At 35.1% G+C, this 27,327-nt stretch overlaps 3 protein-coding genes and 1 long non-coding RNA gene across 5 annotated transcripts; 3 read left to right on the top strand and 1 right to left on the bottom strand.

Annotated features, from left to right (window-relative positions):
* Positions 1-409: 409 nt before the first annotated feature.
* On the bottom strand, positions 410-4,251 carry LOC145593118 (uncharacterized). The gene is made up of 2 exons (XR_014102554.1): positions 4,046-4,251; positions 410-702 (listed from the first exon to the last, which is right to left on the bottom strand). It is a non-coding gene; the product is annotated as an uncharacterized LOC145593118 (long non-coding RNA).
* Positions 4,252-5,881: 1,630 nt separating this feature from the next.
* On the top strand, positions 5,882-14,148 carry LOC145591512 (uncharacterized). 2 transcript variants are annotated; one of them, XM_081647988.1, is made up of 5 exons: positions 6,164-6,461; positions 11,433-11,670; positions 11,760-11,886; positions 13,739-13,921; positions 14,015-14,148. In XM_081647988.1, the coding sequence occupies exons 2-5, from the start codon at positions 11,584-11,586 to the stop codon at positions 14,083-14,085; spliced, it is 468 nt and encodes a 155-aa protein (XP_081504114.1). In that variant the 5' UTR covers positions 6,164-6,461; positions 11,433-11,583; the 3' UTR covers positions 14,086-14,148. The 2 variants fall into 2 exon arrangements, with proteins under 2 accessions (XP_081504113.1, XP_081504114.1); XM_081647987.1 differs by lacking the exons at positions 11,433-11,670; positions 11,760-11,886; positions 13,739-13,921; positions 14,015-14,148 and adding exons at positions 10,170-10,224; positions 10,315-11,424 and having other exon boundaries at positions 5,882-6,461.
* LOC145591834 (uncharacterized) lies at positions 7,767-10,111 on the top strand. Its single transcript, XM_081648327.1, has 3 exons — positions 7,767-8,339; positions 8,411-9,690; positions 9,778-10,111. Exons 1-3 carry the CDS (start codon positions 7,767-7,769, stop codon positions 10,109-10,111), a joined length of 2,187 nt encoding a protein of 728 aa, XP_081504453.1.
* Positions 14,027-26,834, top strand: LOC145591513 (uncharacterized). The gene is made up of 6 exons (XM_081647989.1): positions 14,027-14,249; positions 23,907-24,122; positions 24,198-24,290; positions 25,141-25,254; positions 25,337-25,781; positions 26,544-26,834. Exons 2-5 carry the CDS (start codon positions 23,952-23,954, stop codon positions 25,778-25,780), a joined length of 822 nt encoding a protein of 273 aa, XP_081504115.1. The 5' UTR covers positions 14,027-14,249; positions 23,907-23,951; the 3' UTR covers position 25,781; positions 26,544-26,834.
* The last annotated feature ends 493 nt before the right edge of the window (positions 26,835-27,327 follow it).

Below are 27,327 nucleotides of genomic sequence, written 5' to 3'. Positions count from 1 at the left end.
AAGGAAATTCGTGGCTAATTGAAACTTGTGCCACGACTAAATTTCTTTTCCGTGGCAAATAAACACTTATGCCACGGCTAATTATGTTCCCGTGGCAAATTGACACTTGAGCCACAACTAATATTATTCTCGTGGCAAACAAACACTTGTGTCACAGCTCACAGGTATTATTTTCGCCGTGGCATTCAATCTAACACTTGTGTAATATAAAAATTTATTTTTGTGGCAAACATATATTGATACAAACCGATCACGTTGTTTAAGAAAAATAAACTAGGATTAATTCCGTGAATCTTACAACATAGAAGTAATTATTATTTTTATGGTTTAATTTACAATTATTTTTAACCAAGAGATATATCTAATTCCAATAATAACAATAATAATAATAATATAATTTAAATCAGAATTTATAGAAAAAAAATTAGAATTTTATTTATATAAATTAAAAGTTTGTACATTGTTATTTATAAGGAAAATTACAAAATTAAATTATCACTAGTTAAACTAAGAATTCCTTCAAAAAAAACAATTAAAGTTAAAACTAAATCATTTTGTCCCCTAAACAATTTCAGCAATTCTTTGGACCGCATTATCATTTGTTTCTCTTGCTTGCAATTCAGGAACAATTCAGGAAGCATCTTCTTCAGCTTTAGTATCCACCTCTAGCGTTTTTACACATATCCAATTGATCTAAATCCCCTGATAAACAAAACACACAAACAAATCAAAACGGTATTTTATATAGATTAATTGAGCACTAAAAAAAAGGAACTTGATGTTTGTTTCCCCCCACCCTGAAATTGAAACACACTACTAGAATCGAGTTCATTGAGGACATGAAATCCCGTCGTAAACCCATCATAAAGGTTCATTTATGAACGCATTTTCCATCCAGAGCCCATCCTAGAAAGGGGCCGTCGTAGAATGTATAACCTGTTATAATCCCATCGCAAAAGCCAATTACCAAGGGCTAAAATCCCGTCATTAAAGCCATTTACGACGGGCAAAAATCTCGTTACAAATTCCATTTATGACAGGACAACCCTGTTGTACTTTTATCATTTACAAACCTGCTCCAACAACTCGAACAAAACAAACAGAACGACTGCTACGATAAACAAAGCAAACAGGCTTTTATATGTAACCAGCCAATTAAATCAAACAAGAACAAAGCAAATTTGTATCATAAACCTGCTTACACTCTTTTTTTTCATAGACTTAAATAATCCTCAGTATCACTACTTGAGAAACCTCAAATCTAAGTGATATAATTAGTTTGCCAGATAAACAAATTAATCTAATTTTATGTAAGAATCTGAAATAAGTCACCAAACTTCAAATCATTAGAAGGAGAAGAGACGACACACATAAAATCATTAGAAGGAGAATACAAACCTGCTAGTATAGAATTCAAGGCAGCCTGGTGATATTGTATAAAGTACTGCGGAAAAGAATGTCGAGATTCAGAGAGTGTAATAAACAAAACAAACAGAGCGACTGCTATGATGGTAACCACAGATTGATCAAAAGGCATTGCTATCATGCATGTCAGCATTGATACACCTAGGAGTGTCGAAAAGAGGGATGATACCACTAGGTTGTAGAGAAGTACCTATTGAGAAACACCAGTGCAAAATTTGTAATTATTTCCATCACCATTAGTGGTAGATAAGTAACTTCTTGAATGCCAGCCAAAGAATGGGAAAGGGATGTAATAAAATGAATAGATTTAGCAGAATAACCCCCTATAAAAACAAGCAGAAATACATATCATGGGTTTCTGCATGGCAGCATCTACTGCATCATGGATTTCAGAATTGTGTAATTCATAAAAGCTGCTCCACTTCTGGAACTCTCGAGTTGTAGTAAAACAACTCTAACAGAGCAAATAGATGAGACTAAGGCTATGTTTGGATAACAAAAAATGGAAGGAAAGGAAGGGAAGAAAAAGGGAGGGAGATAAACTTCCTTGTTTGGATAATATGTTGGGGGAGGGAAGGGGAGGGGGAGGGAGGGATCCATTTTCCCTCCTCCTTTAATAAAGACCATCCCTTCAAAATTGGAGAGATTTGGAGGGAAAATGGAGCTCATCATTTCCTCCACTTTCCCTTCCTTCCCCTTCCTCCTATTTCCCTCCCTTCCATTTCCCTTCTAATTTGTTATCCAAACATAGCATAATGAACTACTTACGGGGAATTATGTGTTTCACAAAGATGGTACGCCAAAACTACTCCACCCTTAACTATATCATTCTATCCTCATTATATGGAAGATATTGTGACTGATAAACAGCAAGGACACAACCCAAGTTGGGTTAAGATAATGGTGCTGCTAAGGTTTTATGTCCAAGATAAAATTCTTAGATGTAAGGTTCTTCTATTTGCAGATATAAATTTGTAGGATAATTAAGGAATAAAGCAACACTAGCCATAACAATTCACTTGATTATTAATTCGATTAACTTAATGAACATCATCATCTCTCAGCTTTTAATTTATGATTCGAATCAAGTACAACAAGCACACAATAGTGCGACAACAAGTGGTCAGCAGCAGTTTTATCACAAAAACAGGAAGGGATGAAATAGCAGGGTAGCAATAGAGGGAAATACTAGGGAAGCAACAACATAACGACTGCATTCTACTATCAAATAAATTGAGTTACATATATACAAGTTTCGGAAACAAATCGAATACGAGACATGTTAAGTGAAACAAAAGCTACTAATAGAAATCCATGAATACACACGCTTACACGAGCAACATCATTGAGCTAAACAAGCACCTTTTGGCAAAAGTAATAATAAAACAAAAAAAAAAAAACAAAAGCCACCCCTTTAGATGGTATGTTACTGAGGCTCCACTGGTGCCTAAGTGTCAACAATGAGTGGTGACCCTGTAATCGCTTAGATCCACCTAACTTCTGAGATAACGAATCAAGGTGATTAAAATCACCCTGAACAAGATTATTAGGGGGCAAAGAATGGAACATGGTATTAAGCTGGTTCCAGACAGTAGAACGCAACTCAAGGTAAGGCGAGCCGTACAAAAGGACTAGAGTCCATTCATTCATAGCATAGTGACACACATCTGAGACAGAGCAAATAAAAAAGTTTGGTACATTTCACCCTAACCGACAGGGGGATACTCATTATCCAAAACATTCAAATGTAGCATGTAGAGTAGACTCAATACCATTCCCACAGTCACACACACCGCGTTAGAGAGAAAATGCATATAATGTAGCCTTTCTCAAACTGCAAAGAAGCCTTACAGGCCCTCCAAAGTGTCTAAGCTAATTTCTATTATGTGTCCATTTTTCCATTTATCATCCACAAGAAGGGAAAAATAAAACCTTTTACAAAAATATTAAGTATAGATATTATGTGTCTAGTATAAACAATACTACAGAAAGCCATATTTTTCTCAAGAAAGGGTATGTATATCCTGTTAACTTCACTGATTCAACACTACAATTTCCAATTACCACATCGTGGTTCCATCAATGTATAGGTCTCTTATATGATAAGCTGCTGCACAACTCTCACTAGAACTTTTATCGATGGTTGAAATACTAAGAAGAAATTAGAGGGTATATGATGTTCCAACCAATTGGACGCAATCAGTAGATAGCATAAACAATATATAGCCCCAGAAAAAAAAAATAATAATTTTTTTTTTAAAATCAAATATTAAACCCAAATCAGATCCGAACTCAAATCTCACATAAAAATGCAAAATATATTGAACACCAACTAAATCAAATAACTATCAATAAATAGCGCAACATTCAGCATAGTCCATTGAAACCCATTGAAACCCTAAATGATGATTTGAAACCCATTGAAACTCGAGTTACATTATGAAATCAGCTAATTGACAGATGATGATAGATTGAAAGCAAATTTCACAACCCATTGAAACTCGAAATGATATTTTGATAACACACATATATATTAAAATAAAAAAAACCCCAATAAATACCGTTGAAACCTAATTTTAGTGAGAAATTAAATTTCAGATATAGGAGAGAAGGAACTTACTTGAGAATTTGAGATTTCCCACTTGATTCTAGAAGAGAGTAGTTGGATTAAAAGCTTGAAATTGGTAGAGAATGGAGGATGGAGTAAAGAACTGGCTTTCCAAAAAAAAAAGAAAAAAAAAGAAAAAAAAATGGAGTGAAGGATGAAGAACGCATATGACATATGAGGAAGCTGTTACTCTGTTAGTGTTGAAGTGTTTTACACCCTTTTTCTTAATGTTTTTTGTTTTCAATTTTGTTTTTTTTTAATTATATATTAGTTATACTGAGTATTGATTTGGAGGGAGTTTTACCGCCTCATTTTGATGAGATTTACTTTTAGGGGTAGAATTTCACACAAAATTTTCAACCAAGTTAAACTCTTTACTGATTATGGAGGTAAATTTCCCTCCTACATTTTACTTGTAGCTTTGTTAAATTAAATTTATTTTTTTATTTATTTTTTTGATTTTTTATTGATTAGAACTTTAGTTACAAAATTATAATTTTATATCCGAATTGCTCACTGAATAAATATAAGATAGTACGATATGCAACAACGATCGTAACTTTAATTTGCTTACGGATGTTTTTATTTGATTCAATTATTATGTATTTAGTAGATCTAAATCTCTTTGTATATGTCGTATGTCTTTTATTTATGAACAATTTTATATCACAAAAAGAAAAGATAGTGTACAACAAACATAGCATTCGATACACATGAATATATCTAAATGTTTTATTTAAAAAATATAAGTATAATCTGAAATAATTTAGTGCTCCGTAATAGATATGAGCATAGTTTCAAAATTACATTACAATGATAATACAAGTACCTATATATATAAATTAAGCTAGACGGGAGACTATACTATTATATGAAATAATTAGAATGGGGTTGTTAAAACATGGATTAACAATAACCTAATATTACTCTAACAATATTGTTAATCAATTTTATGGGATTTTTAAAATAATATTGGATCAAGGAATTCTATTATTAATTAAAGTTAAATTACTCTTTAACTCTTTCTTTGACTAAGGGCTTGTTCACATTTACTGAACTGAACTGAACTAAACTGAACTGATTGGAGTTGAATTGAACTGAACTGAACTGATTGGAGCTGAACTAAACTAAACTAAACTGAGTTGATATGAATATTTTTTTGAGAATGAAGGAAATTTGAAGCTGAACTGAACTAAACGGATCAGATCTGAACAGAACTAAACTAAACTGATTGGAGCTGAAATGAACTGAAATGAAATTAAGCTGAAATGATATTCACACAATTTTATTTTTTTAAACTTGATTATTAAATGTAAGAAAACATAATTATACTTCAATTCTAAATGTTCTAATACATATGGTTCTTGTTGGTCTCAACTATCAAGATCAAATGATATAAAACAAACGTTTCTAATGTAATTAACATGGTCTTACATCAATTACTTGTAACCCACAATAACTAGATCTAAACTTGACCCAAACACTCGTGTTGTCCACTCTAGTTACATGATAATGTAATAGTAAGTATTTATATACTCCGTAGTACGTACTTTTATATTTCGAGAATACTTATTGTGGGGTTATTTATTCAAGGGTTATCTGGTCAGTTAGGGGTTAGTTATTCATGGGTTACTCGGTTGGTTATAAGTAACTTATAATAGTAACCTTTGACCGACCAAGTAACTCCTTAAATAAGTAACCCTTGAATAAGTAATTTCGTTTTTTTTAATTTTTTTTATTAATAAGCACCTTTATAATATATACATACATATATATATATATATATATATATATATATATATATATATATATATATATATATATATATATATATATATATATATATATACCACCTTCGATTTTTAATTAGTTGTAACTTTGAGGCATTATAATCGAAGGTAGTATAATTAATGAGTTATTACATTATGAATAATCATACATGTGTAATAAAAAAATAGAATTAAGCACTTAAAATTAAATTAAAAATAAAACAAACACATATCAACAAAACACAAAAAAGATTAAAAAGGACATAAGCTCATTATGTTATACACTTATACTGATACTTATATAAAGTATCACTTAATCTTAATTAACAAATAATGTTAGTTGACTGTATTCAAAAAAAAAAAAAAAGTTAGTTCACAGATTAGGTAGCTAATTACCCCAAACAAAAACATCTCACAAACACTAATCCCCCTCACAAATCCCAAAATTGATTAGGCGCCACTTTCTTTTTTAATTAGCCGCCACTTATTAAACAATTTACCAAAACCACAAAATTCTCCTCAAAAATCAGAAACCTTCCTATTAAAAAAAAATTTTCAGAAACCTTGTTTGCTTAAGAATCAAAACCGTTCTTTCGAAGGACCCTAATTCGAAGATTCGACTAACGCTCAGAAGATCAATTCTTGGACAAAATTTCAAGGTTAGATCTATTTACTGTTCGTTTTTCTCATATGTTGTGTTTTAATGTGTGAATCAATGGCGATTTTAATTTATTTTTTCTAATACATATGTGGTAGAAATTGAATTACGTTGGATTCTAGTTGCTATGGTTGAACAGATTTGTTCTCGAATTTTGATTTTATTTTTACAATTTCTGCTACAATTTGGTGTGGCTTAAGAGTTTTGCTCTTTAATTTTCATAATTTCGTATGGCAATTTTCCTGATTTCATTTAATTTATTCCTCTTTTTTTTTTTTTTTTTTGTGAAAAGTAATTACTTTGTATCTTTGATTATATTTTTTTGTATAATCTGTTTTTTCTGATAATTTGTGTGCATGTGCTACTTAAATTAGTCTAATTTATGATATTAGTAAAATTAAATAGTGACATCTTAAAGAAAAGAAATAGCTAATATATGATATATTTGATACTTGAGTTCAAATGCATTGCAACTATGCTATAGATCTTGACCAACATCTTGAGTTGATGAACTCAATCCTCCAATATACTTCGGACTTACAGTCCATAATGAGAATATCTGAGGGGAAAAGAAAAAATCAAATTTCATAATCAAATCATGTTAAAATCTGAAGCTGATGTTTCCAATGACGTCTTTATGTCGCTAGATATTTCATATTACCTCATTGTATGCCATATCATGTAGCTGGAAAAAACAATAAACTATGATAGTTGACATTAAAGGCCAATTTTTGTAGAAGGCTGAACCATGAATTTGAAGCTCCCTCTTTGGAATTTTGCAATTTTTCAGTGTCAGCAATATAAAAGTATGAGTGGTCAGAATAGGTAGTTTTCTTAAATAATGATAACCCTTCTTAACAAACAAAGCCTTAAAGAAGTAAGACACAAAATATTATTAATTTTTTTTTTTATTATTATTATCACTTTTCAATTAACTAGCTCTCTTTGCATTCATAGCTTTTATTGTCACATGGATACTCCGGAGGTTCAAAAGAGGTTAGAGTGGATGAGGTGTGCTAATAGGACAGACAATCTATATATAAATGGAGTTAATTCCTTTCTTTAATTTGCTTTTGGTGACTTAGAAATGAATAGTGATTTAGGAGAGGAGGAAAAGAAGGTACCTTGCCCTTGTAATCGATGCAACAATGGTCCACATAAAACAAGGGACGAAATTTACACCGACTTGATAGTGAATGGAATCGTGCAAGGTTATGTTCATTGGATCTATCATGGAGAATTCAAACCCCCACAAAAGAAAAGTAGAAATGATTTGGGAGATAGTGCTCATGATGATATATTTAGAATGATCCATGACAGGTTTAGTCATGGAGTTTCTAATAATGATGACATAGATGACATGTTAGATGAGGAGCAACAACCTAATGAGTTTGATCAACCTAGATATAAAAAGGATACAAAAGAGGCAAAAATGTTTGAAAATTTGATGAGAGATGCTCAACAAACTTTATACCCCGGGTGTAATGAATTTTCTAAATTGTCATTCATTTTGAAGTTATTCCAAATCAAATGTATGGATGGCATGACTAATAAAGCTTTTACTAGTATGCTTCATATGTTCAAAAATGCTTTGCCTAAAGGTGCTGATTTGCCATCAAATTATTATGAAGCACGTAAGATGATTACTAATCTTGGTTTCGATTATGAAAAAATAGAAGCATGTGAAAATGATTGTATGCTATTTTGGAAAGAGAATGCTAACCTTGAAAAGTGTTCCATATGCGATACTAAGCGTGATAAAGCTTCTCCTAAAGTGTTACGCTATTTCCCACTAACTTCGAGGTTGCAAAGGCTATTCATGTCGTCCAAAACAGCAAATGAGATGAGGTGGCACTCTGATAAACGAGAAGATGACGGAGTACTTAGACACCCAGCAGATAGTGAAGCTTGGAAGCATTTAGATAAAGAAATCCTACTTTTTCTGCATAGACTCGTAACGTTAGGTTGGGTTTAGCAAGTGATGGATTCAATCCATTTGGCGGGCTTAGAAGTGACTATAGTATATGGCCAGTAGTGGTTGTTGTGTACAATCTCCCTCCATGGATGTGTATGAAACAACCTTACACAATACTATCTTTGTTAATTCCAGGGAAAAGTGGACCGGGAAATAACATTGATGTGTATTTGCAACCATTAATCGAGGAGTTAAAAGAATTGTGGGAAACTGGAGCTCAGACTTATGATGCTTCAAGGAATGAGTACTTTCAAATGCGTGCTTCATTGTTATGGACCATAAATGATTTTCCTGCATATGCAAACTTATCTGGGTGGTCTACCAAAGGCTATAAAGCATGTCCTCATTGTATGAAAGAAACTAGCTCTGCTCGGCTACCAAATCAGGGGAAATGTTGTTACATGGACAATCGTCAATTTCTACCTACCGATCATAAATGGAGAGATAATAAATCCTTTAACGGGAAAGTAGAAAAAAGAGGTCCTCCTAGGAAATTATCTTCCAATGAGATTTTAGAACAACTAAAGGACCTTGAAGGCATGAAATTTGGTAAAACAATGAAATTGCCAAAGAGGGATAATAATTGGAAGAAGAAAAGCATTTTTTTTGAATTGCCGTATTGGAGTAACCTCTTACTTCGTCACAATCTTGATGTCATGCATATTGAAAAAAATGTGCTTAACAATATTCTTGGTACATTGCTAGATATTGATGGGAAGTCAAAAGACAATCTAAAGGCTAGACATGATTTAAAGCATTTGAAGGTTATGAAACATCTTGCTCCTACATTAAGAGATGGAAAGTGGTATATTCCTCCGGCACTATACACCTTGTCTAAGGCACAAAAGGAAAAAGTGTGTAAGTTTTTAGAGAATTTAAAGGTTCCCGATGGATATTCTTCTAACATTTCTCAATGCATAAACCTCGATAAGCGTAAAATTTATGGTCTAAAGACCCATGATTGTCATGTGCTTATGGAACAACTATTGCCACTTGCAATTCGTGGGGTGTCCATACCCAAAGTGTACGATGTGATAGTGAAGTTGAGTACATTTTTCAAGGACTTGTGTTCAAAGACATTGAAAGTGAAAGATTTGGAAAATCTTGAACGTGAAATTGTAGTCACCTTGTGTGAAATGGAGAAAATATTTCTTCCATCTTTTTTCACCATCATGGTCCACTTGTGTCTTCACCTAGCTACAGAAGCTAAAATTGGTGGACCTGTACAATATCGTTGGATGTATCCGATAGAAAGGTACTTATGCATTTCAAATTTGATTTAATAATTTTTATTAACTAAGTCAACTTTTTTTTCTTTATTCAAAATTTGTTATTTTTGTAGGCTCTTACGTAGATTTAAATGCTATGTTCGCAATAAAAGTAGGCCAGAGGGTTCCATCGCGGAAGGTTACATCATTGAGGAGTGCATGTACTTTTGTTCAAAATACTTGAATGAAATCGAGACAAAATTTAATCAACCTGAGAGGAATGATGATGCGGAAAATGATGACTACAAGGGTCTATCAATTTTTGCATCGTCTGGTGTTCCTTTAGGGAAGGCTAAATGTAGGTCTCTTAGTGAAGAAGAGTTAACACAAGTTCGAGAATATGTACTTAAGAATTGTGATGAAGCACAAACTTATTTAGAGTATGATATTTTTCTTTTCTATTTATAAAAACTTCAAGTATACTTTCCCATGATTATTTTATAACAACTATTCTTTTGAATTTCAGTGAATATGAAGAGTCCACATCAAACAAAAATTTAGTTGATTGGTTTCGTGACCGGGTATTTTTTAAAATCAACTGTAGTTATTTTTTAATTACAAGTGTAGTACTAGTCTAAGTTTTATTTAGCTAATATTCTATTTATTGTTAGGTCATCGATTTGCCTAATGATTGCAATGACCAAGTGGTGAAAGATTTGAAAACATTGGCTTTAGGTCCTTTGAATGGTGTTCAATGCTTCAATGGGATTCTTGCAAATGGATTCAGATTCCACACAAAGAATACAGAAATGAAAAGGGTACACCAAAATAGTGGTGTTACAGTGAAAAGCATTGCTAGGAATATGGAAAAAGATTACTACGGGATTCTCACTAACATACTTGAGATACAATATTTAGATGGAAAGCGTGTGGTTTTGTTTCATTGTGATTGGTGGGATGTCAATAGGGTAGGAAGAGGTGTCAAAGTTGACAAACATGGCAATGTGAGTGTCAATAGTCTTTGTTCATTGCGTAACAAAGAACCCTTTGTGCTCATGTCTCAAGCTCAACAAGTCTTCTATGTTAGTGACGGACTTGATCCCGATTGGCTTGTTGTTGTGAAGACCCACCCAAGGCATCACTATAATGTTGTAGAAAAGGAAGGGACTGAAAGTGAAGAAGATGCATTGCAACAACTACAATATGAAGGTGCTCATATCTCAAGCTCAAGTAATTTGCAAGAGACTCATGATCCATTTGTTGAAATAAGAGATGATTTTGGTGAAATGATCGTAGATGCTACCAAGGAAAATCAACCCAAAGATCTAAATGATATAAAACAAACATTAGATGACGACGATTTGCTAGAGGATGATGATGAGGATGACAGTGAGAGTGACCAAGAGAGCGACGATGATGATATTGATATTGCTTAATTTTTTTTTTCTTTTTGTTTTTTTTTAGCATGAATTGTATGTGTTGATACATATATTCATGGATTCCTGAAAAACCTTTGTAGTTATAATTACTTATTTTTTCACACTTTGCAATCGTGTTTTTATTGGCTTATTTGAATAGATATATGTCAGGATGTTTTTGTTTTATGCACAGTTATTGGTAAATGGCTTGTAGTATTTGACAGTAATTGTACACCATGTGTATAGTAGCTGGCAGCAGCTTTGCATTAGGATGCAGTGGATGGTAGTAAATTAGATTAGGCACTCAATGTGCATTAAAATTCTATTGTAAAATTGTCTAACCCTATTTGTTTTTTACTTTGTAAATGCAGATGAATGAGTATGAAAAAAAGAGGCTTCTTACAATAGCAGCCAACAAAAACAGACTTAAGTCGTTGGGCATAAAAAGAATCGCATCTTCTTTGACAAGCTTGGTTGAAGGGACAAAAAAAAAAGAAAAAAAAGGAAAAAAAAATTGCTGGCATGGAAGATGATGAATATGTTCCCACTAATGATGAGCTTGAGGATCAGGAACGTGAAATAGAACCTCAAATCAGGTTTACAAGAAAGGTATAATATGAACTAATAAGTATGATTTATTTAGTTTTTCAACCAACCTCTATAGTTCTGGTAATTTTTTGTTAATTAATTTTTATCAGGCTAACATAAGACATTTGAGAGAAGGAAACAAAAAAGGCAATTTCATTCCACCAAACTCAGTGGCAAAGTTTCTTAAGACGAACAAGAAAGCACAAAACACAATGGCCATGGATATCTTAGAAAAAGGTACTTCATTATTCTTGATTTTGGTTTCTAGCTTATTACTGTCAGTTTGATCTTATTAGGTACCTTAGTTGCTGTTTTGCTTTCAAAATGTCATATTAGGTAAAAGTGATGTGAACTCTCTTATTGAAATTTGCTGGTAAATAGAACTATAATTTAGCTTTAGTTTGGTATAGGAATGAGTGTGCTGCAAGCAGGTAGGGGAAAGGGGCAGGTGCTTGTGAAGAGAGTGGGTAGGTGCATGTGTAGACAGGGGGGAGTTGTAGATTCGAGGGTGTAGGGGCATTTGCATGTAGGTGAAAGCAAAGTTGGGGGGGGGGGGGCGGGGCAGGTGCAGCAGGGATGAAGTTTCAGGGAAGAGGGCTGGTATTGAGCAAGAAATTAGAATCCAAGTCAATGGGATAGTGATTACGACAGCCTTCGCAACAATTTAATTTTATGTCATGTTTTTTCTGTAGCTGCATTCTTTATTTCAGATATAAAATGGGGTCAAGAGATGGCATATGGGTCGGTCTAGGCTGGGTTGGGTTGGGTTGGTAAAGAATATGAGTAACGTTAGTGCTAATAAAATTTGGATGGTGAGGTTTGCAGTCTGACTTAAGTAACTAGTCTCTCTTTTATATTCTTGAAGTAAAATCACTCAATGATTATTTAAGCTTAAAGTTGCCAACCATGATATAATCTTATGAAGAAAAATTAAATGTGGCTAGCTGCTATCATGTTGCAACGGACTACGCGAAACTCAGGTAAAGCAATAGAAAATAGGAAGAAGACGATGGATTGTAATTGATATAGCCGTTAGGCTTTGAAGAGAACAAACTACAACTATGGCTACTAAACTATTACAACTTTTCTCAATGACCTTCTTTCTCCAAGTTTCTTGCTATTTAACTCTCTTACAACACAACACATGTGACTAGCCTTAATTGCTAATAGCTACTACATTTGTCTTCTTTCCCAAATGCCAAAATAGAGCTTCTGAAAAGTGGTTCTGCTCTGATTAGTGTCCCCTGCTGCTGTTTGTTGTTGGTGTCTGTCTTGTGGGTTGCTTGGTGTGCTTGTGCCCATTTGTTGCTGTTGTTTGCGCCTGTGGTATGTATGCAAGATAGGTGGCCTTGGTCTTGGTTGATTCATTACACATGTCAAAAAGCGGGCTGCCAAACCTTCAGCTAGATCATAACACCAACCATTTAACCATCTAAGTTTTCAATTTTAATTTTTTTATTTTTGAGTATATTTCATGTAATATGAGTGAACTAGATAGGTGCTTTTTGGTTACATTGAACAAAATCAGATTATCAATTTCACGCATATTGAACAAAATTGCAACCCTTATTATTCAACAATGATACCAAATGTGATCAGCAGAGCTGCTGGTAGGAGCACCCGCAGGCTGGCTGCGGTCAGTGTTGTCCACCGCAAGCTGGCTGCGGACTGCACTGTTCCCAGCAGACGCAGCAGCCCCTGTGGTGTCCGTGGCAGCATTGGCAGCCTCTGTGACCTCTAAAACAGCCTTTAAATCCTCCAAAAAATCCAAATCAACACCCACATTATCCCCTGGAGCTTGCACTATAGTTTCGGATACCTCATCCCCGTTGACCCATTCCATTACACATAGCTGTATTTTTATTAAAGCAAACAATAAATCAGTTAATAAAGCAAACAATAAATCAGTTAGTAAATCAGTTATAGGTTTTGTGATGAATTAGTAAAATTTCAATTAACCAGACTCATGGGAAAGTTTGTGGATGCTATAGATTCAATATCATCACTCAGAGAGTTTCAGCAACAATCAAAACCAATCCTTTCTTATCACTTCAGTAAAGACTTGTTTTTATTCTATACATGTAAACAGAAAACGATGAAGAAATTGGAGAAACAAGGGAGAATAATAACACCGCTGAGGGGGGCTATGATGAGGAAGGACGACAGATTGGTCAACCACTTGAACTTGAAGATGCATCTTTGGATACTGAACCATTGAACGACAAGGAACTCATGACTGTACCAGAGAATGAGGACCTTAACATTTCATTAGGTTTGACTTATTATCCCTTAAAACATATATATATATGACAATATGCTTCAAGTCATGTCAATTCACTACCCAGTGAGCTTATGCTTGATACAGGTGCTGCTAAAAAAAAAGAGGAACGGTATATTGTAGAAATCTTACCCTGTTACCTCCTGGGGAAAAACTGAATGTGGAGTTTGACGATGATGGTGTGGCTATTGGTGATAATGCTTCATTATTTTCTTTCTTCTTGGGTCAACAAGTTCGAAATAAAGCTATATGTTCGGTACAAGTTAAATGTTGGGACGATTATAAATCTGAAACATTAGACCATTTATGGGCTTGCATCACGGTAACATGTTATCATAATAAACATGTTTATGGGGTTTTTCTTTCTCTTATTAACAATGAAACATTGTCAACTTGATGTATGGGTGTAGGGAATATTTCAAGCATTACGATAACCCCAAACTTGAACCCCACTGTGATCATACACTAAAGTACGGTGGCGTTCCAAAGGGAAAGAAAAAGAGCAAAAAGAGTCGCCAACAAGTTTTAGGAACTTGTAAACCCAAAAGACAATCCAAAGGACCGTCAACTACTCCATAAGGTCTTGAACCAAACAGGGTCCGGGGATGAGGGTACGAATCCAATCTACAAAAGAAAGGACCCGCCCTATAAAATAGGCCTCTACTTTGTTCTGCTCGTATTCATGTGCGCTTTTCGAATAACATACAAACATTATATTAAACCTACCCTGTTTAATCTATGTTGGTTGAAATTAATGCACAAATAATACTATTATTGGCGATCACTTGAATTAAAATCACATTAGCCTAAACCAAATTATTAATTATCTTATTAAGCGTGATTTCAAGTACAAATTCCCTTTAAACCTGCATAAAAGGTGTGATCAAGCAATAACAATAAAACATATCAAGCAACATAAGCATCATAATAATAAATAATGATAATAACATGATAAGACATAATAAAGCTTGATAATAATAGCAAGATCCTAGGCATGATACTAACAAGATTAATAACATCCCCTAGCATGTCACTAAACAATAAAGATCAAAGCTTTAAACCTAACATGGTACTAACATGATATTAGAAAGAGTAAAGGCATCCTAAACATGACACTAGAAAGCATAAAATAACATCCTAACATGATACTAGAAAGCATTAAAAGCATCCTAACATGATACTAGGAATCATAAAACAATAATAAACATGCTTTCTACATTGAAAGAGAGTAATAAGATTACATACTTTGAAGCCTCGTACCTCTTTCTAATAACAAAATACACAAGTTAGTAAACTTCAATGAAAATAATAAAGAATAATTAAAGAATTAAATTGAAATCAAATTAAACAAAGTTTTGACTAGTTTTGGACCAAACCCTCAGAAATTATCAACCTTGCACGTCTTGGGCGAAGGCAACTTCGAACTTGGCTAAGAGACTCTAAGTCTTGTGAATGCGGAATATTGTATTTAAAAAGGCTAGTTTAGAAAGAGAGAGAAAAAGAAAAGAATTAAGTAATTCTTAAGAGGGAATTAGAGAGAATTGAGAAAGAGTTGATGATTGTGAATTGATGATTGTGAAAATTGATAATTGTGAATGATTATTGTCAATGATTATTGAAAACAGGGATTCGGACGCTATTTATAATGAAAATAATCCGGAAAATCATAGAATTTGATAAGGAATAAAACTCCACGCTGTCGCCAGGAATTAACTCTGTCGCGACGCGACAACGTCTGTCGCGAGGCGACAGGGTCTGTCGCGTGGCGACAGACTTGTCGTTTGGCGACAGCCTGTATTAGCGCGTTTTTTCTTCACGCGGAATCCGATCTTTAATCAACTTGATCTACGGAATCCGTACAGAAGATAAAATACGTATTTTTAAGATAACAAAACAATAGATTTCCAAATAAAAATCTTTTAAAGATAATTAATTATTAAATCTAATAATATTAGAATTAAAAGGAACTTTCTAGAAACTTCTAGAAAACTATAATTAATCCTATAATTAATCCTAATAATTTTAGGAATAATAATTAATATTGGGCCCTCCTCTAGATCATTGGGCCGTATTAAAATAAATAACTGGGCCCAGTTTAGTATTTCGGCCATAACTTCCTTAATATTCATCGGAATCGGGCTTATAATATATCGTTGGAAAGGTCTCTTCGAGCCCCATCCAACTACACTATTATTGGACCTTAATTATGGACCAAAATAAACTGAAATGGACGTTTTCAAATAAATAAGGTCGTTTTCAAAAACAGAGAGAGGAGAATTTAATTAAAACTAAACCGCAACACTTGGCTTTCAAATCACTTTCACCTAATTCGATAATAACACAACGCGCAAGGCATTCATCACTGGGTTTGGTTTTGGGGAGACACAAATGGGTGTCTACAGAAGCCCCCACTTTGACTGAGTTTGGAGAAACTTATGTTTCGAAAACGAAAGTCAAAGTAGCGATAGGGACGGAGAATGATTCAAAATGTTCTGCAATTCCAAATCATTCTTATAACGCCGATACCTGCAAAACTAATCATTAGTTAAACAGATAAGAGAGTTAAGAAACGCGTATCTTGCACCGTCGAGCACACGTCTCTGAACGTAACCGTTTTTGCTGTTGCTTCATTTGTTGTTTGTGACAACCTCCACAGTGCCTCGTGAACGCCATCGTTGAAGATAACCATATGTCGTCGTCTTCAATATTCTTGGTGACAATCCTCCACAGTATTTCGGGAACATCGTCGAAAATAACTGTATGCCGTCATCTTCAGGGTTGTGGCCGTACGTCGCCACGGCAGTGTATCGCCGCTGTAGACAATCTCTTCTTTACCTTGAGGGACCGTCGAAGGTGACCATATCTCGCCATCTTCAAAATTTGTGACAACTCTCCACATCCTAGGGAACACTGTCTATCATTGCTGCTACATCTTGAGCTTTTCCTTGAATCATGATGACAACCTTCCCAATCATAGCGAATGTCGTCGAAGACCGCCTCATCACGAACCGCTCTTCTCAAATATAGGTGACAACTTCCACAATCTTAGCGAATGTCGTCGAAGACCGCCTCATCACGAACCGCTCTTCTCAAATATAGGTGACAACCTCCACAATCTTAGCGAATGTCGTCGAAGACCGCCTCATCACGAACCGCTCTTCTCAAATATAGGTGACAACTTCCACAATCTTAGCGGACATTGTCGAAGATCGCGCATCTCGTGCTATCTTCTCAAATCTTGATGACAACTTCCACAATCTTAGCGAAGGTCGTCGAAGATCGCCCATCTCGTGCTATCTTCTCAAATCTTGATGACAACTTCCACAATCTTAGCGAAGGTCGTCGAAGATCGCTCATCTCGTGCTATCTTCTCAAATCTTGGTGACAACTTCCACAATCTTAGCGAAGGTCGTCGAAGATCGCTCATCTCGTGCTATCTTCTCAAATCTTGGTGACAACTTCCACAATCTTAGCGGGCGTTGTCGAAGATTGCTCATCTCGTGCTATCTTCTCAAATCAAGTGATAACCTTCACAATCTTAGCGAAAGCTATCAAAGACCGCTTCATCTTGAATCGTTCTTCTCAAATAATAACCTCCCCAATCATAGTGAAAGCTATTGAAGGTCACTTCATCTCAAACTGTCCTTCTTAAATCCAAGTAATAGACTCTTTTTAATCTTAAAGCCCCCTGTTGAAGGCTTCGTCATCTCGAATCTTCAAATCTTCTTCCATCCTAGGAAATCTTTGTGAACCGTTACTTTGGTGCTTGCGATGAGCCAATACTTAGGCGCTTTAAGCTAAGTGAGACGATCTTTTGTCAGGTCGATCACTCATTGTTGTTGTAATCGAGCCTGATTACTAAATCATGTCAAATTGCTTATAGGGGCTAACTGGCGTACCAAGGAACCCAAAACTGCTGAGCCAGGTCTATATGTCCACATCATGAAGCCATGAGACCTGTCGCTGCCCCAGCGCAAGCCAAAAGTGCCTGTCGCCGCGATATCGCTCCGAACTTTCAATTTGGTCGTTTCCTTACAACCAAATCTGCTCAAATCTTTTGCAAATTAAGGCTCTTCATCTCCATATAATTTTGCTCAAACTTCTCTCATCTTGGAAAAGTTTCATACATCTATATTCGCGTCTTTTTCGAAAAAATCCGGGAATATTCTTGCTCGCTGGAATGTACCTGCATCTATATTTCAGACTATAGGACTTTGCTAATCTTTTATTATCTTAGGGTTGACCTAAGGCTTAGTGTTGCTTGACTCATTGACTTGACATGACTCGACTCAAATCGTTTGACACATGTGTTAGACTCCACTCGATGTGAACTTTGACTTAATGATGACTCACTATGTGTGACTCGTGTGTGCACTGGACTTGATGTGTACATGACTCAAAAACAAAAAATTTCCGTCATTTTTGTGGAGGGTACCGACTTTCTCCCAAAAAAGAAAGACGCGAAAAAGAATCGAAGTGTTTGATGGTGCATGTTGAATGAGCTTAATCAAGTATATGCGTTTGATACTATCCCTCAAGGTGCAAGGATTAATTCCTCCTAAACTATCTTAGTTGACTCGATTATGAAAGTATTTGGGTAACTTAGGCACGGAGGCTAAGCACTTCATACTTTGATACAATGATGATTATAAGTGATGAGTGATGTTGATATGACAAAGCATGCTTCAACGTTATGCTAAGACTTCATGACAAAAGGTTCCTAATTGGAAGTCTATTTAGTCATGTATCTGTGATGTGTGTGAAAGTAACACTAAAGTTAGGCTACAAAGGCTAAGTGTATGGAAAAGTATTATTTGATAAGAGTCAAATAATGATGACTCTTAGGCTAGGTAGGCTAATGATGTAAGGATCAAGCCCCCAAGTCTAGCTCTAAGTAAATAGGGATGAGCATTGGAAATCCCTTGATATGATCATGGTGTAAGTGTGTGAATGTGAAATTGAATGCATTTTTATTATGGCCGCACCTCAATATGAGGTTGCCTACGTATCTGTTAGGAATCAGGCCAAACGTAGCTCTAGCCGAACCTCGCACAAGTGTGTGTATACCTCAAAAAGGTCTTTTAAGGGTTGTAACGTGGTTAGGCTAAAGGTTAGAGAAGAAGGGGATAAAGGCTCAAGACCCTAGATAAGCCCCCAAGGTGTGCAACCTTGCTTTTGAATCTTTTTTTATTTTTTATGCTTGAGTTTTCTCATTTTTGAGCTTTTTTCTTTTTTTTTTTTTTTTTTTGCTCTTCTTTTTTTTGCTTTTTGCATTTTTCATATTCGCATTTTTTTTTTATAAGTGTGGACAATCTCGATCATGCGGTCTATCACTCACTTGGCATTCATGTTTCTCAGGCACGGTACCGAGCACTCGATAAGAAACGCAATCTGAGACATGTTCTTATCAAAGATATTTTCATATCATAGACATTGGAACACTTGCCCATTTGTACACTTTTATTCATTTTTGCTTATTTTTATTTTATTTTTTTGAGATCACTCAAGCTTTCATATTTGGAACTTGCATAAGTTACACACCATCCCATCCCAAGGTTAAGTAGATGTGGGTTGAAGAAAAAAGAGGTCTATCGTTAGACGAGGCTCAAAGTGGTTTATCAAGAAAGGGATTATATATTTGAAGGGTAAGAGATGTGATATGGCTACAAGGGGTGCCTCAAATCATTGGTATACCTTGTGCTTAATTCGGCGATTTTTTTTTTATTATTTTATTTATTTATTTTTTTTTAATAATGCAATGATCATATGCAAGAAATTAAAATGCTCATTTTATTAAAAGGGAAAAAAAAAAGTAAATAAAAAAAAACTATGTAATAAATCTAAGGTAGACAAAAGGTGCCTATGCTAGAGTTATTGGGGAAAGGTTTGAAAAAAGAAGAAGAAAGCATGAAATCTTAGTGAGAATTTTGCCTTGTGTTTTATCTCATCATTACTCCTTTTTTTATTATTATTATTGTCAATCACATGACTCGAACTCGATTCAACATGCATAGATGGGAAGAGATCATGAAAGAATGAAGGGGATGGTATGTGTGGAGAAAGTATGTGGAGAGTAGGAAGATGATGTGGATGGAAGAATATGGAAGAAAGTATGTGGAGAATAGGAAGAAGATGTAGATGAAGAAATGTGGAAGAATTGGAAAAAGAATGGACCCCCAACTCAAATGACGGAAAAACGACACATGCATGGACCTAAGACATGGTCACGGCGACATATACAAAGTGTGTGCTAAGACTAGTGAGTTTAGGTGACATGTTAAGACTTGTGTCATGACCATGTGGCTAGACTATGTGACTAGACTTAAGCAAAGACTAAATTAAGACTTCACGTATGTGCATTAAACTGGACAGGCTGTGGTATTTTAGTCATAACTTTTAATCTGTGACTCTGATTGGGACGAAACCAATGCCAAATTAAAGATAAAACTCGGGGCTACAGATCCATAGGTTATACGACTCGTGGTTCTTCCTAGAACTCCGGCTATGACCAAAACAAGTTGACGCATGTGCAGTATGCGGGAATAAAAATCCGGGTTGACTTAAAGGAATTATGACTCGATTTTAGGCTTATTTATTAGTTCAAATTAATTAATTAATTAATTAAACAAAGTCTTTGACTCTTAGTGTATGACCATTGGACTTTTAAGTGCCTAGACTCAATTAAAGACTTAAACGTGGTTTGAACCATTAATAAATCGATAAACTGATTAGTAGACTGTGAATTAGACTCGTCGTGATGACTCGAGCAAGAAAACTGGACTGTCGCTAAAACAACAGGACTGTCGCCACTGTTTAGAGCCTGTCGCCAGACGACAAAATTGTCGCCAGGCGACAGACACTAAACTGCAGCGCCACAGTCCAAATTCCTGTGCCATTGCTGGAACATTAATCTGGACTGTTTCCAGTAATTTTACTCTAAATGGACATGCCTAAAGTCATACTAAGTCGAATTGATTAATTTATTAGCCTTTAATTAATTAATTAATTAGACAAAGTCCTTTTAGTCATTAGTCAATTTATTTAGTTTTTAACACAAGTCAAACAAACGGTTAACACATATATAATAAATACAAGCAAGGGTGCACAAGTAGTTCACATAGTCACAAGATGAGTTTGCAACCTAACCATGGCTCTAGTTCTCTAAAGTTCGAGGATATGGGTTAAGTCAAAAGGGTCCATGGTTAAGAATCCATATGCATTGCACACAAGCCTACCGGGAGGGTTGGAGCGAATGGACAGGATTCCGCGAGTGCGAGATGAAATCGGACTCGACTCCATGGTTTGGTGGATTCACAAACATTACACGTACCCAAATCTGAACTTTGCACATGATAGTGGGATATTCCATTGGGCAGGTGAAGCAGGAACCCCCAGAGGGTTATTTCCATATGTAGAACACATATGGGTTCAGAAAAGTGAGAAAAGGACTCAATCAATAAGCAAAATCAAGCCAACAATGCTAGAAATGGTCAAAGCAAGAAGGCAGACCCTGGCTCGGTATTGGAAGAACTTGGCGCCAGACTACAGGGACTGTCGCCGCAAAAAAGCTCCTGTCGCCAAGCGACAGAACTGTCGCCAGGCGACAGAAACTTTTTACGGGCGACAAGCCCTGTTTTCTAGACGCTAGTTCCTACATGCCTTGGCAAGTTTCTGTGTTCTTCGAATTTTCCAGATTTCGCATCATCTTTTCGATTCTAGTTATGAAAGATATTTCTCAAATTTCCTACGTGTAAAATTCCTATGGATTGACTCATGGGGTGCTCCCATGAGGACCTTTTAATGCATATGACAATAATGTTAATCAAATCGCGCACATGAAATACTTAGAATTTTTCGAGTCTCATCCGCTCATTCTAAATAATTGCCAAAATAAATAATAAATTTCAGGAATATAAATAGAAATCCTCCCCAGTGGAGTCGCCAAAAACTGTAGGGAATATTTCAAGCATTACGATAACCCCAAACTTGAACCCCACTGTGATCATACACTAAAGTACGGTGGCGTTCCAAAGGGAAAGAAAAAGAGCAAAAAGAGTCGCCAACAAGTTTTAGGAACTTGTAAACCCAAAAGACAATCCAAAGGACCGTCAACTACTCCATAAGGTCTTGAACCAAACAGGGTCCGGGGATGAGGGTACGAATCCAATCTACAAAAGAAAGGACCCGCCCTATAAAATAGGCCTCTACTTTGTTCTGCTCGTATTCATGTGCGCTTTTCGAATAACATACAAACATTATATTAAACCTACCCTGTTTAATCTATGTTGGTTGAAATTAATGCACAAATAATACTATTATTGGCGATCACTTGAATTAAAATCACATTAGCCTAAACCAAATTATTAATTATCTTATTAAGCGTGATTTCAAGTACAAATTCCCTTTAAACCTGCATAAAAGGTGTGATCAAGCAATAACAATAAAACATATCAAGCAACATAAGCATCATAATAATAAATAATGATAATAACATGATAAGACATAATAAAGCTTGATAATAATAGCAAGATCCTAGGCATGATACTAACAAGATTAATAACATCCCCTAGCATGTCACTAAACAATAAAGATCAAAGCTTTAAACCTAACATGGTACTAACATGATATTAGAAAGAGTAAAGGCATCCTAAACATGACACTAGAAAGCATAAAATAACATCCTAACATGATACTAGAAAGCATTAAAAGCATCCTAACATGATACTAGGAATCATAAAACAATAATAAACATGCTTTCTACATTGAAAGAGAGTAATAAGATTACATACTTTGAAGCCTCGTACCTCTTTCTAATAACAAAATACACAAGTTAGTAAACTTCAATGAAAATAATAAAGAATAATTAAAGAATTAAATTGAAATCAAATTAAACAAAGTTTTGACTAGTTTTGGACCAAACCCTCAGAAATTATCAACCTTGCACGTCTTGGGCGAAGGCAACTTCGAACTTGGCTAAGAGACTCTAAGTCTTGTGAATGCGGAATATTGTATTTAAAAAGGCTAGTTTAGAAAGAGAGAGAAAAAGAAAAGAATTAAGTAATTCTTAAGAGGGAATTAGAGAGAATTGAGAAAGAGTTGATGATTGTGAATTGATGATTGTGAAAATTGATAATTGTGAATGATTATTGTCAATGATTATTGAAAACAGGGATTCGGACGCTATTTATAATGAAAATAATCCGGAAAATCATAGAATTTGATAAGGAATAAAACTCCACGCTGTCGCCAGGAATTAACTCTGTCGCGACGCGACAACGTCTGTCGCGAGGCGACAGGGTCTGTCGCGTGGCGACAGACTTGTCGTTTGGCGACAGCCTGTATTAGCGCGTTTTTTCTTCACGCGGAATCCGATCTTTAATCAACTTGATCTACGGAATCCGTACAGAAGATAAAATACGTATTTTTAAGATAACAAAACAATAGATTTCCAAATAAAAATCTTTTAAAGATAATTAATTATTAAATCTAATAATATTAGAATTAAAAGGAACTTTCTAGAAACTTCTAGAAAACTATAATTAATCCTATAATTAATCCTAATAATTTTAGGAATAATAATTAATATTGGGCCCTCCTCTAGATCATTGGGCCGTATTAAAATAAATAACTGGGCCCAGTTTAGTATTTCGGCCATAACTTCCTTAATATTCATCGGAATCGGGCTTATAATATATCGTTGGAAAGGTCTCTTCGAGCCCCATCCAACTACACTATTATTGGACCTTAATTATGGACCAAAATAAACTGAAATGGACGTTTTCAAATAAATAAGGTCGTTTTCAAAAACAGAGAGAGGAGAATTTAATTAAAACTAAACCGCAACACTTGGCTTTCAAATCACTTTCACCTAATTCGATAATAACACAACGCGCAAGGCTTCATCACTGGGTTTGGTTTTGGGGAGACACAAATGGGTGTCTACAATGGGCAATAATTAATTTATCTTTGTCTTTTGCAGGAGAAGTGGTCATTTGATGACCCTGAAAATAGCAGGGAGTGTGTTATGAAACATGCACAACGTTTATTCAGAGGTGCTAGGAGCAAATTGAAATCAAAGTACTTTAATGATAAAAACTTGAAAACAAAAGAAGAACGTCTCAAAAATAAGCCTAGTCGTCTGACTAAAGTGGAATGGAAGTTCTTGGTTGACTATTGGAGTGAAGAGGCGGTTATGGTAAAATACACAGATAGTATATCTTTATTCTTATATAATTAACGTATATTATTTATTAAATCCTTTTTATTGTAGGAGAAGAGCAAAAAAGCAAGTGAAAGTAGGGCACAACAGAAGATGCCTCACTATAATGACACTAAAAGCTTCGGTCGCACTAGACAAGAAATAGTATGTAATAACTACTCTTTCTAATTTTAACTTTTGATTCTTGCCATATATAGGACTACAATACTCTATGATGTCACATCAAGCCTTAATTACTACCTTTACTACATTCTATCATTTTCCAAAGAGCTCAAAAGGCTACACTAAAAAACTAATGAGACAAGCATCTGTTGCAGCTGTAAGTGTTTAGTGTTGCATGCTGTTGTGGGTGGAGAGTGCTCCCCTACTGTTGCTGCATTTTCTATGACCTGCACACAAGCCCTGCCTGTACACTAGCCCCCTCCCTTCCTGCATACCAGCCCCCTCCCTGCCTGCACACCTGCCCCGACCCCCTCGTGCCAGATGCCACCTGCCTGCACATACCTGCATCCCCTCCCTACTTGCACACCAGCCCCCTTTCCCTGGATTTCCTACACACCAACCTAGTCCTTTCATACATAACAACCCCCACTCCCTCCTACCACTTACTTGCCTACCTGCTTGTACACTAGCCCCCCTCGCCCTAGCATTCCTGCACACCACGTCACCACCCACGCCCCCCTTCCCTGGCATTCCTGCACACCACGTCACCACCCATGCCCCCCTTCCCTAGCATTCCTACACACCACCCGCGCCCCTTTCCTGCACACACCTAATTATAATTTTCTGTTTTTTTTTAATTTTTATTTTTTATTTTTTTTATTAGCTGAATTCTGAACACATGGAAAATTAAATTCTATTGGACATAACTAAATGTCATTAGCTTCCAAACCACTAAAAATTTTACGAAGTAATTCTCGCACTTATTCAAAATATGCAAACGTACAATAATTAGGAGTGTAATTTGATTCTAAAAACTCTGTAATGTTTGTAGAAGAAGAAGAATGACGGGAAGTGTTCTCGAGTTGATGTATTGGTTGCAACTCGTACAAGAAAATCTGAGAAGGCTGTGAATGCAATCAATTTGGCAAATAACACTCATGCAGTAGTAAGTTTATAAGTTTTATGTTTGTTATTTTCCATTTAATATTTACCATCTTATCTTCTAACTTAATATTGTTTATTCATAGGATGAGATAAACAAATTAAAGGAACAAAGAGAGCAAGGTCTTAATCAGAAAACAGATGAGCAAATTATTCAGGATGTGCTTGGCAAAGATACACATGGGTATTTGAAAGCATATGGACCTGGTAGAAGTATTACGCAACATTTTAAAGTAAAGCCCTCTCGAATTGATCTTACTCAAGAGGTGAATGAAGTTAAAAAGAAAGCAGATCAAGCAATTGAAGATGCAAGAAAAGAAGCTGAAAATGCTAGAACAGAAGCTGAACAGGCTAAATTAGAAGCTCAACAAGCCAAAAAAGAGGCGAAAGCTGTTAAGAATTACGTGGACAGAAAAATTGCTGATAATAATGCATTTTGGGAGAAGAAGTTTAGTCAACTTCTGGATTTTCTTGGAGCAGGAAGTTCATCAGATTCTGATGATTCAGGATGTCAAGGTTCAAAGGAATGAAGTAAGTAATGCTATCTTCACCGGTTATTGATGGCACTTTGTAAATTCTAGTTTAACCAATTTTTATATTTATGTGTATGCTCCTTTATTGCCTTGGGTTCGGTGATTAGAAATTGCTGCATATTTAAACAAAGGGATATTAGTTGCAAGCTTAGACTTCAATTCAAATTGTTACACTTGACAGGAAAAAGCAATAGCCTATATACGTAGTATTTTTTTTCATTTTTTCTTTTTCCCGTGCTGGCAGCTATTGCCTTTCCCCCTCTCCTAGCCTGTTGTCCTAGTGTCTTTTCCCCCCTTACTAGCTGTTGTTGCCTTTCCCCCTCCGCTGCTTGCTACCCTGCAGTCTTTCCCCTGTTGCTGCTGCTTAAGTCAGACTTATATTAGTTTTCCTACATTACAGAATCAATGATTTATATATATATATATATATATATATATATATATATATATATATATATATATATATATATATATATATATATATATATATATATATATATATATATATATATATATATATATATATATATATATATATATATATATATTTATTTTGATGAGTTACAGAATCAATGATTGTGAATGCATAACATTGTCACAAATAATATGTTAATGCAGCCGATGCCGATGCTGCATCTTTTGTTGTCGTTGTAAATATCGCTGTCTTTGTTATAGATCTGTTGCATATTCTTTGTTGGTTGCTTTAAGAGCTACAATTGTTATTTAGATGGGCTAAAGCTTTCTTTGTTTGATGTTATAGGACTTCGGTGAAGAGTCGGAAGGGCTCAATGTCGTTCAGCAGCACATCATATCTCACAAATGCTCACATATGAGATCCCCTATTAAACTTGACTAGTTTTACGCTTCGAACAACAGCAACAAATTGATACGTTCTGGCCTTATCAACTTCAGCTCAGCAGATCATGTTAAGTTAAAGTAGAAGACATGAACATAATTATAGATTGTATTAATCTAGTTTTTAGTGTATTATAAACACAAATAAAATAAAAGTTGTAACTTTTGTGTATTTGTATGTGATTCTCACTAATTTCGCTTTAACTAATGCAACTTTTTTTATTATATATTTTTTTTAGCTTTGTTAGCTACTGTAATATTTATGGCAACAAAGTTTGGTAGCCACAGTACAGATTCGAGGCAATGAAGCTTATTAGCTACGGTAATACTTGTGGCAACAAAGTTTGTCACCACGGTAGAATTGGTGGCAAATAATGTGTTAGCCACGTTAGTTTTCGTGGCAAGAGAATATTTTTGCCACGTGAATACTCGTGGCATAAATTTCAAAATTTGCCACGACATTCATTTTCCTGTGGCAATTTTCTAGCCACGGCCTCTTGTGCCACGGGAGAAAATTTCAAGATTCCCGTGGCAAAATTGCATAGCCACGGGAATTTTATACTTGTGCCACGATTTTACTTGTGGCACAAGGGTCAAATTGTTGTAGTGATAGTATTATAACTAGATTAGTGCCCGTACGATGCACAATAGTAATAATTTTTTTAAAATAATTAATTTGTGATATAATA

Source organism: Chenopodium album, chromosome 18, assembly GCF_948465745.1.
Source record: "Chenopodium album chromosome 18, dcCheAlbu1.1, whole genome shotgun sequence".
NCBI lineage: Eukaryota > Viridiplantae > Streptophyta > Magnoliopsida > Caryophyllales > Amaranthaceae > Chenopodium > Chenopodium album.
The sequence above is the reverse complement of the archived record's forward strand: the minus strand, read 5'-3'. Positions and strand labels throughout refer to the sequence as shown.

What these genes read in the sequence shown, in the direction of transcription:
- LOC145591834 (XM_081648327.1), top strand. Translation starts at nt 7,767, where the DNA reads ATGATCCATGACAGGTTTAGTCATGGAGTTTCTAATAATGATGACATA. An exon ending in ATAAACGAGAAGATGACGGA is followed by an intron (nt 8,340 to 8,410) that starts GTACTTAGACAC and finishes TTTTCTGCATAG; the next exon opens with ACTCGTAACGTTAGGTTGGG. An exon ending in TGGATGTATCCGATAGAAAG is followed by an intron (nt 9,691 to 9,777) that starts GTACTTATGCAT and finishes TTATTTTTGTAG; the next exon opens with GCTCTTACGTAGATTTAAAT.
- LOC145591512 (XM_081647987.1), top strand. Translation starts at nt 10,453, where the DNA reads ATGAAAAGGGTACACCAAAATAGTGGTGTTACAGTGAAAAGCATTGCT.
- LOC145591513 (XM_081647989.1), top strand. Translation starts at nt 23,952, where the DNA reads ATGAAACATGCACAACGTTTATTCAGAGGTGCTAGGAGCAAATTGAAA. An exon ending in GGAGTGAAGAGGCGGTTATG is followed by an intron (nt 24,123 to 24,197) that starts GTAAAATACACA and finishes TTTTTATTGTAG; the next exon opens with GAGAAGAGCAAAAAAGCAAG. An exon ending in GTCGCACTAGACAAGAAATA is followed by an intron (nt 24,291 to 25,140) that starts GTATGTAATAAC and finishes TAATGTTTGTAG; the next exon opens with AAGAAGAAGAATGACGGGAA.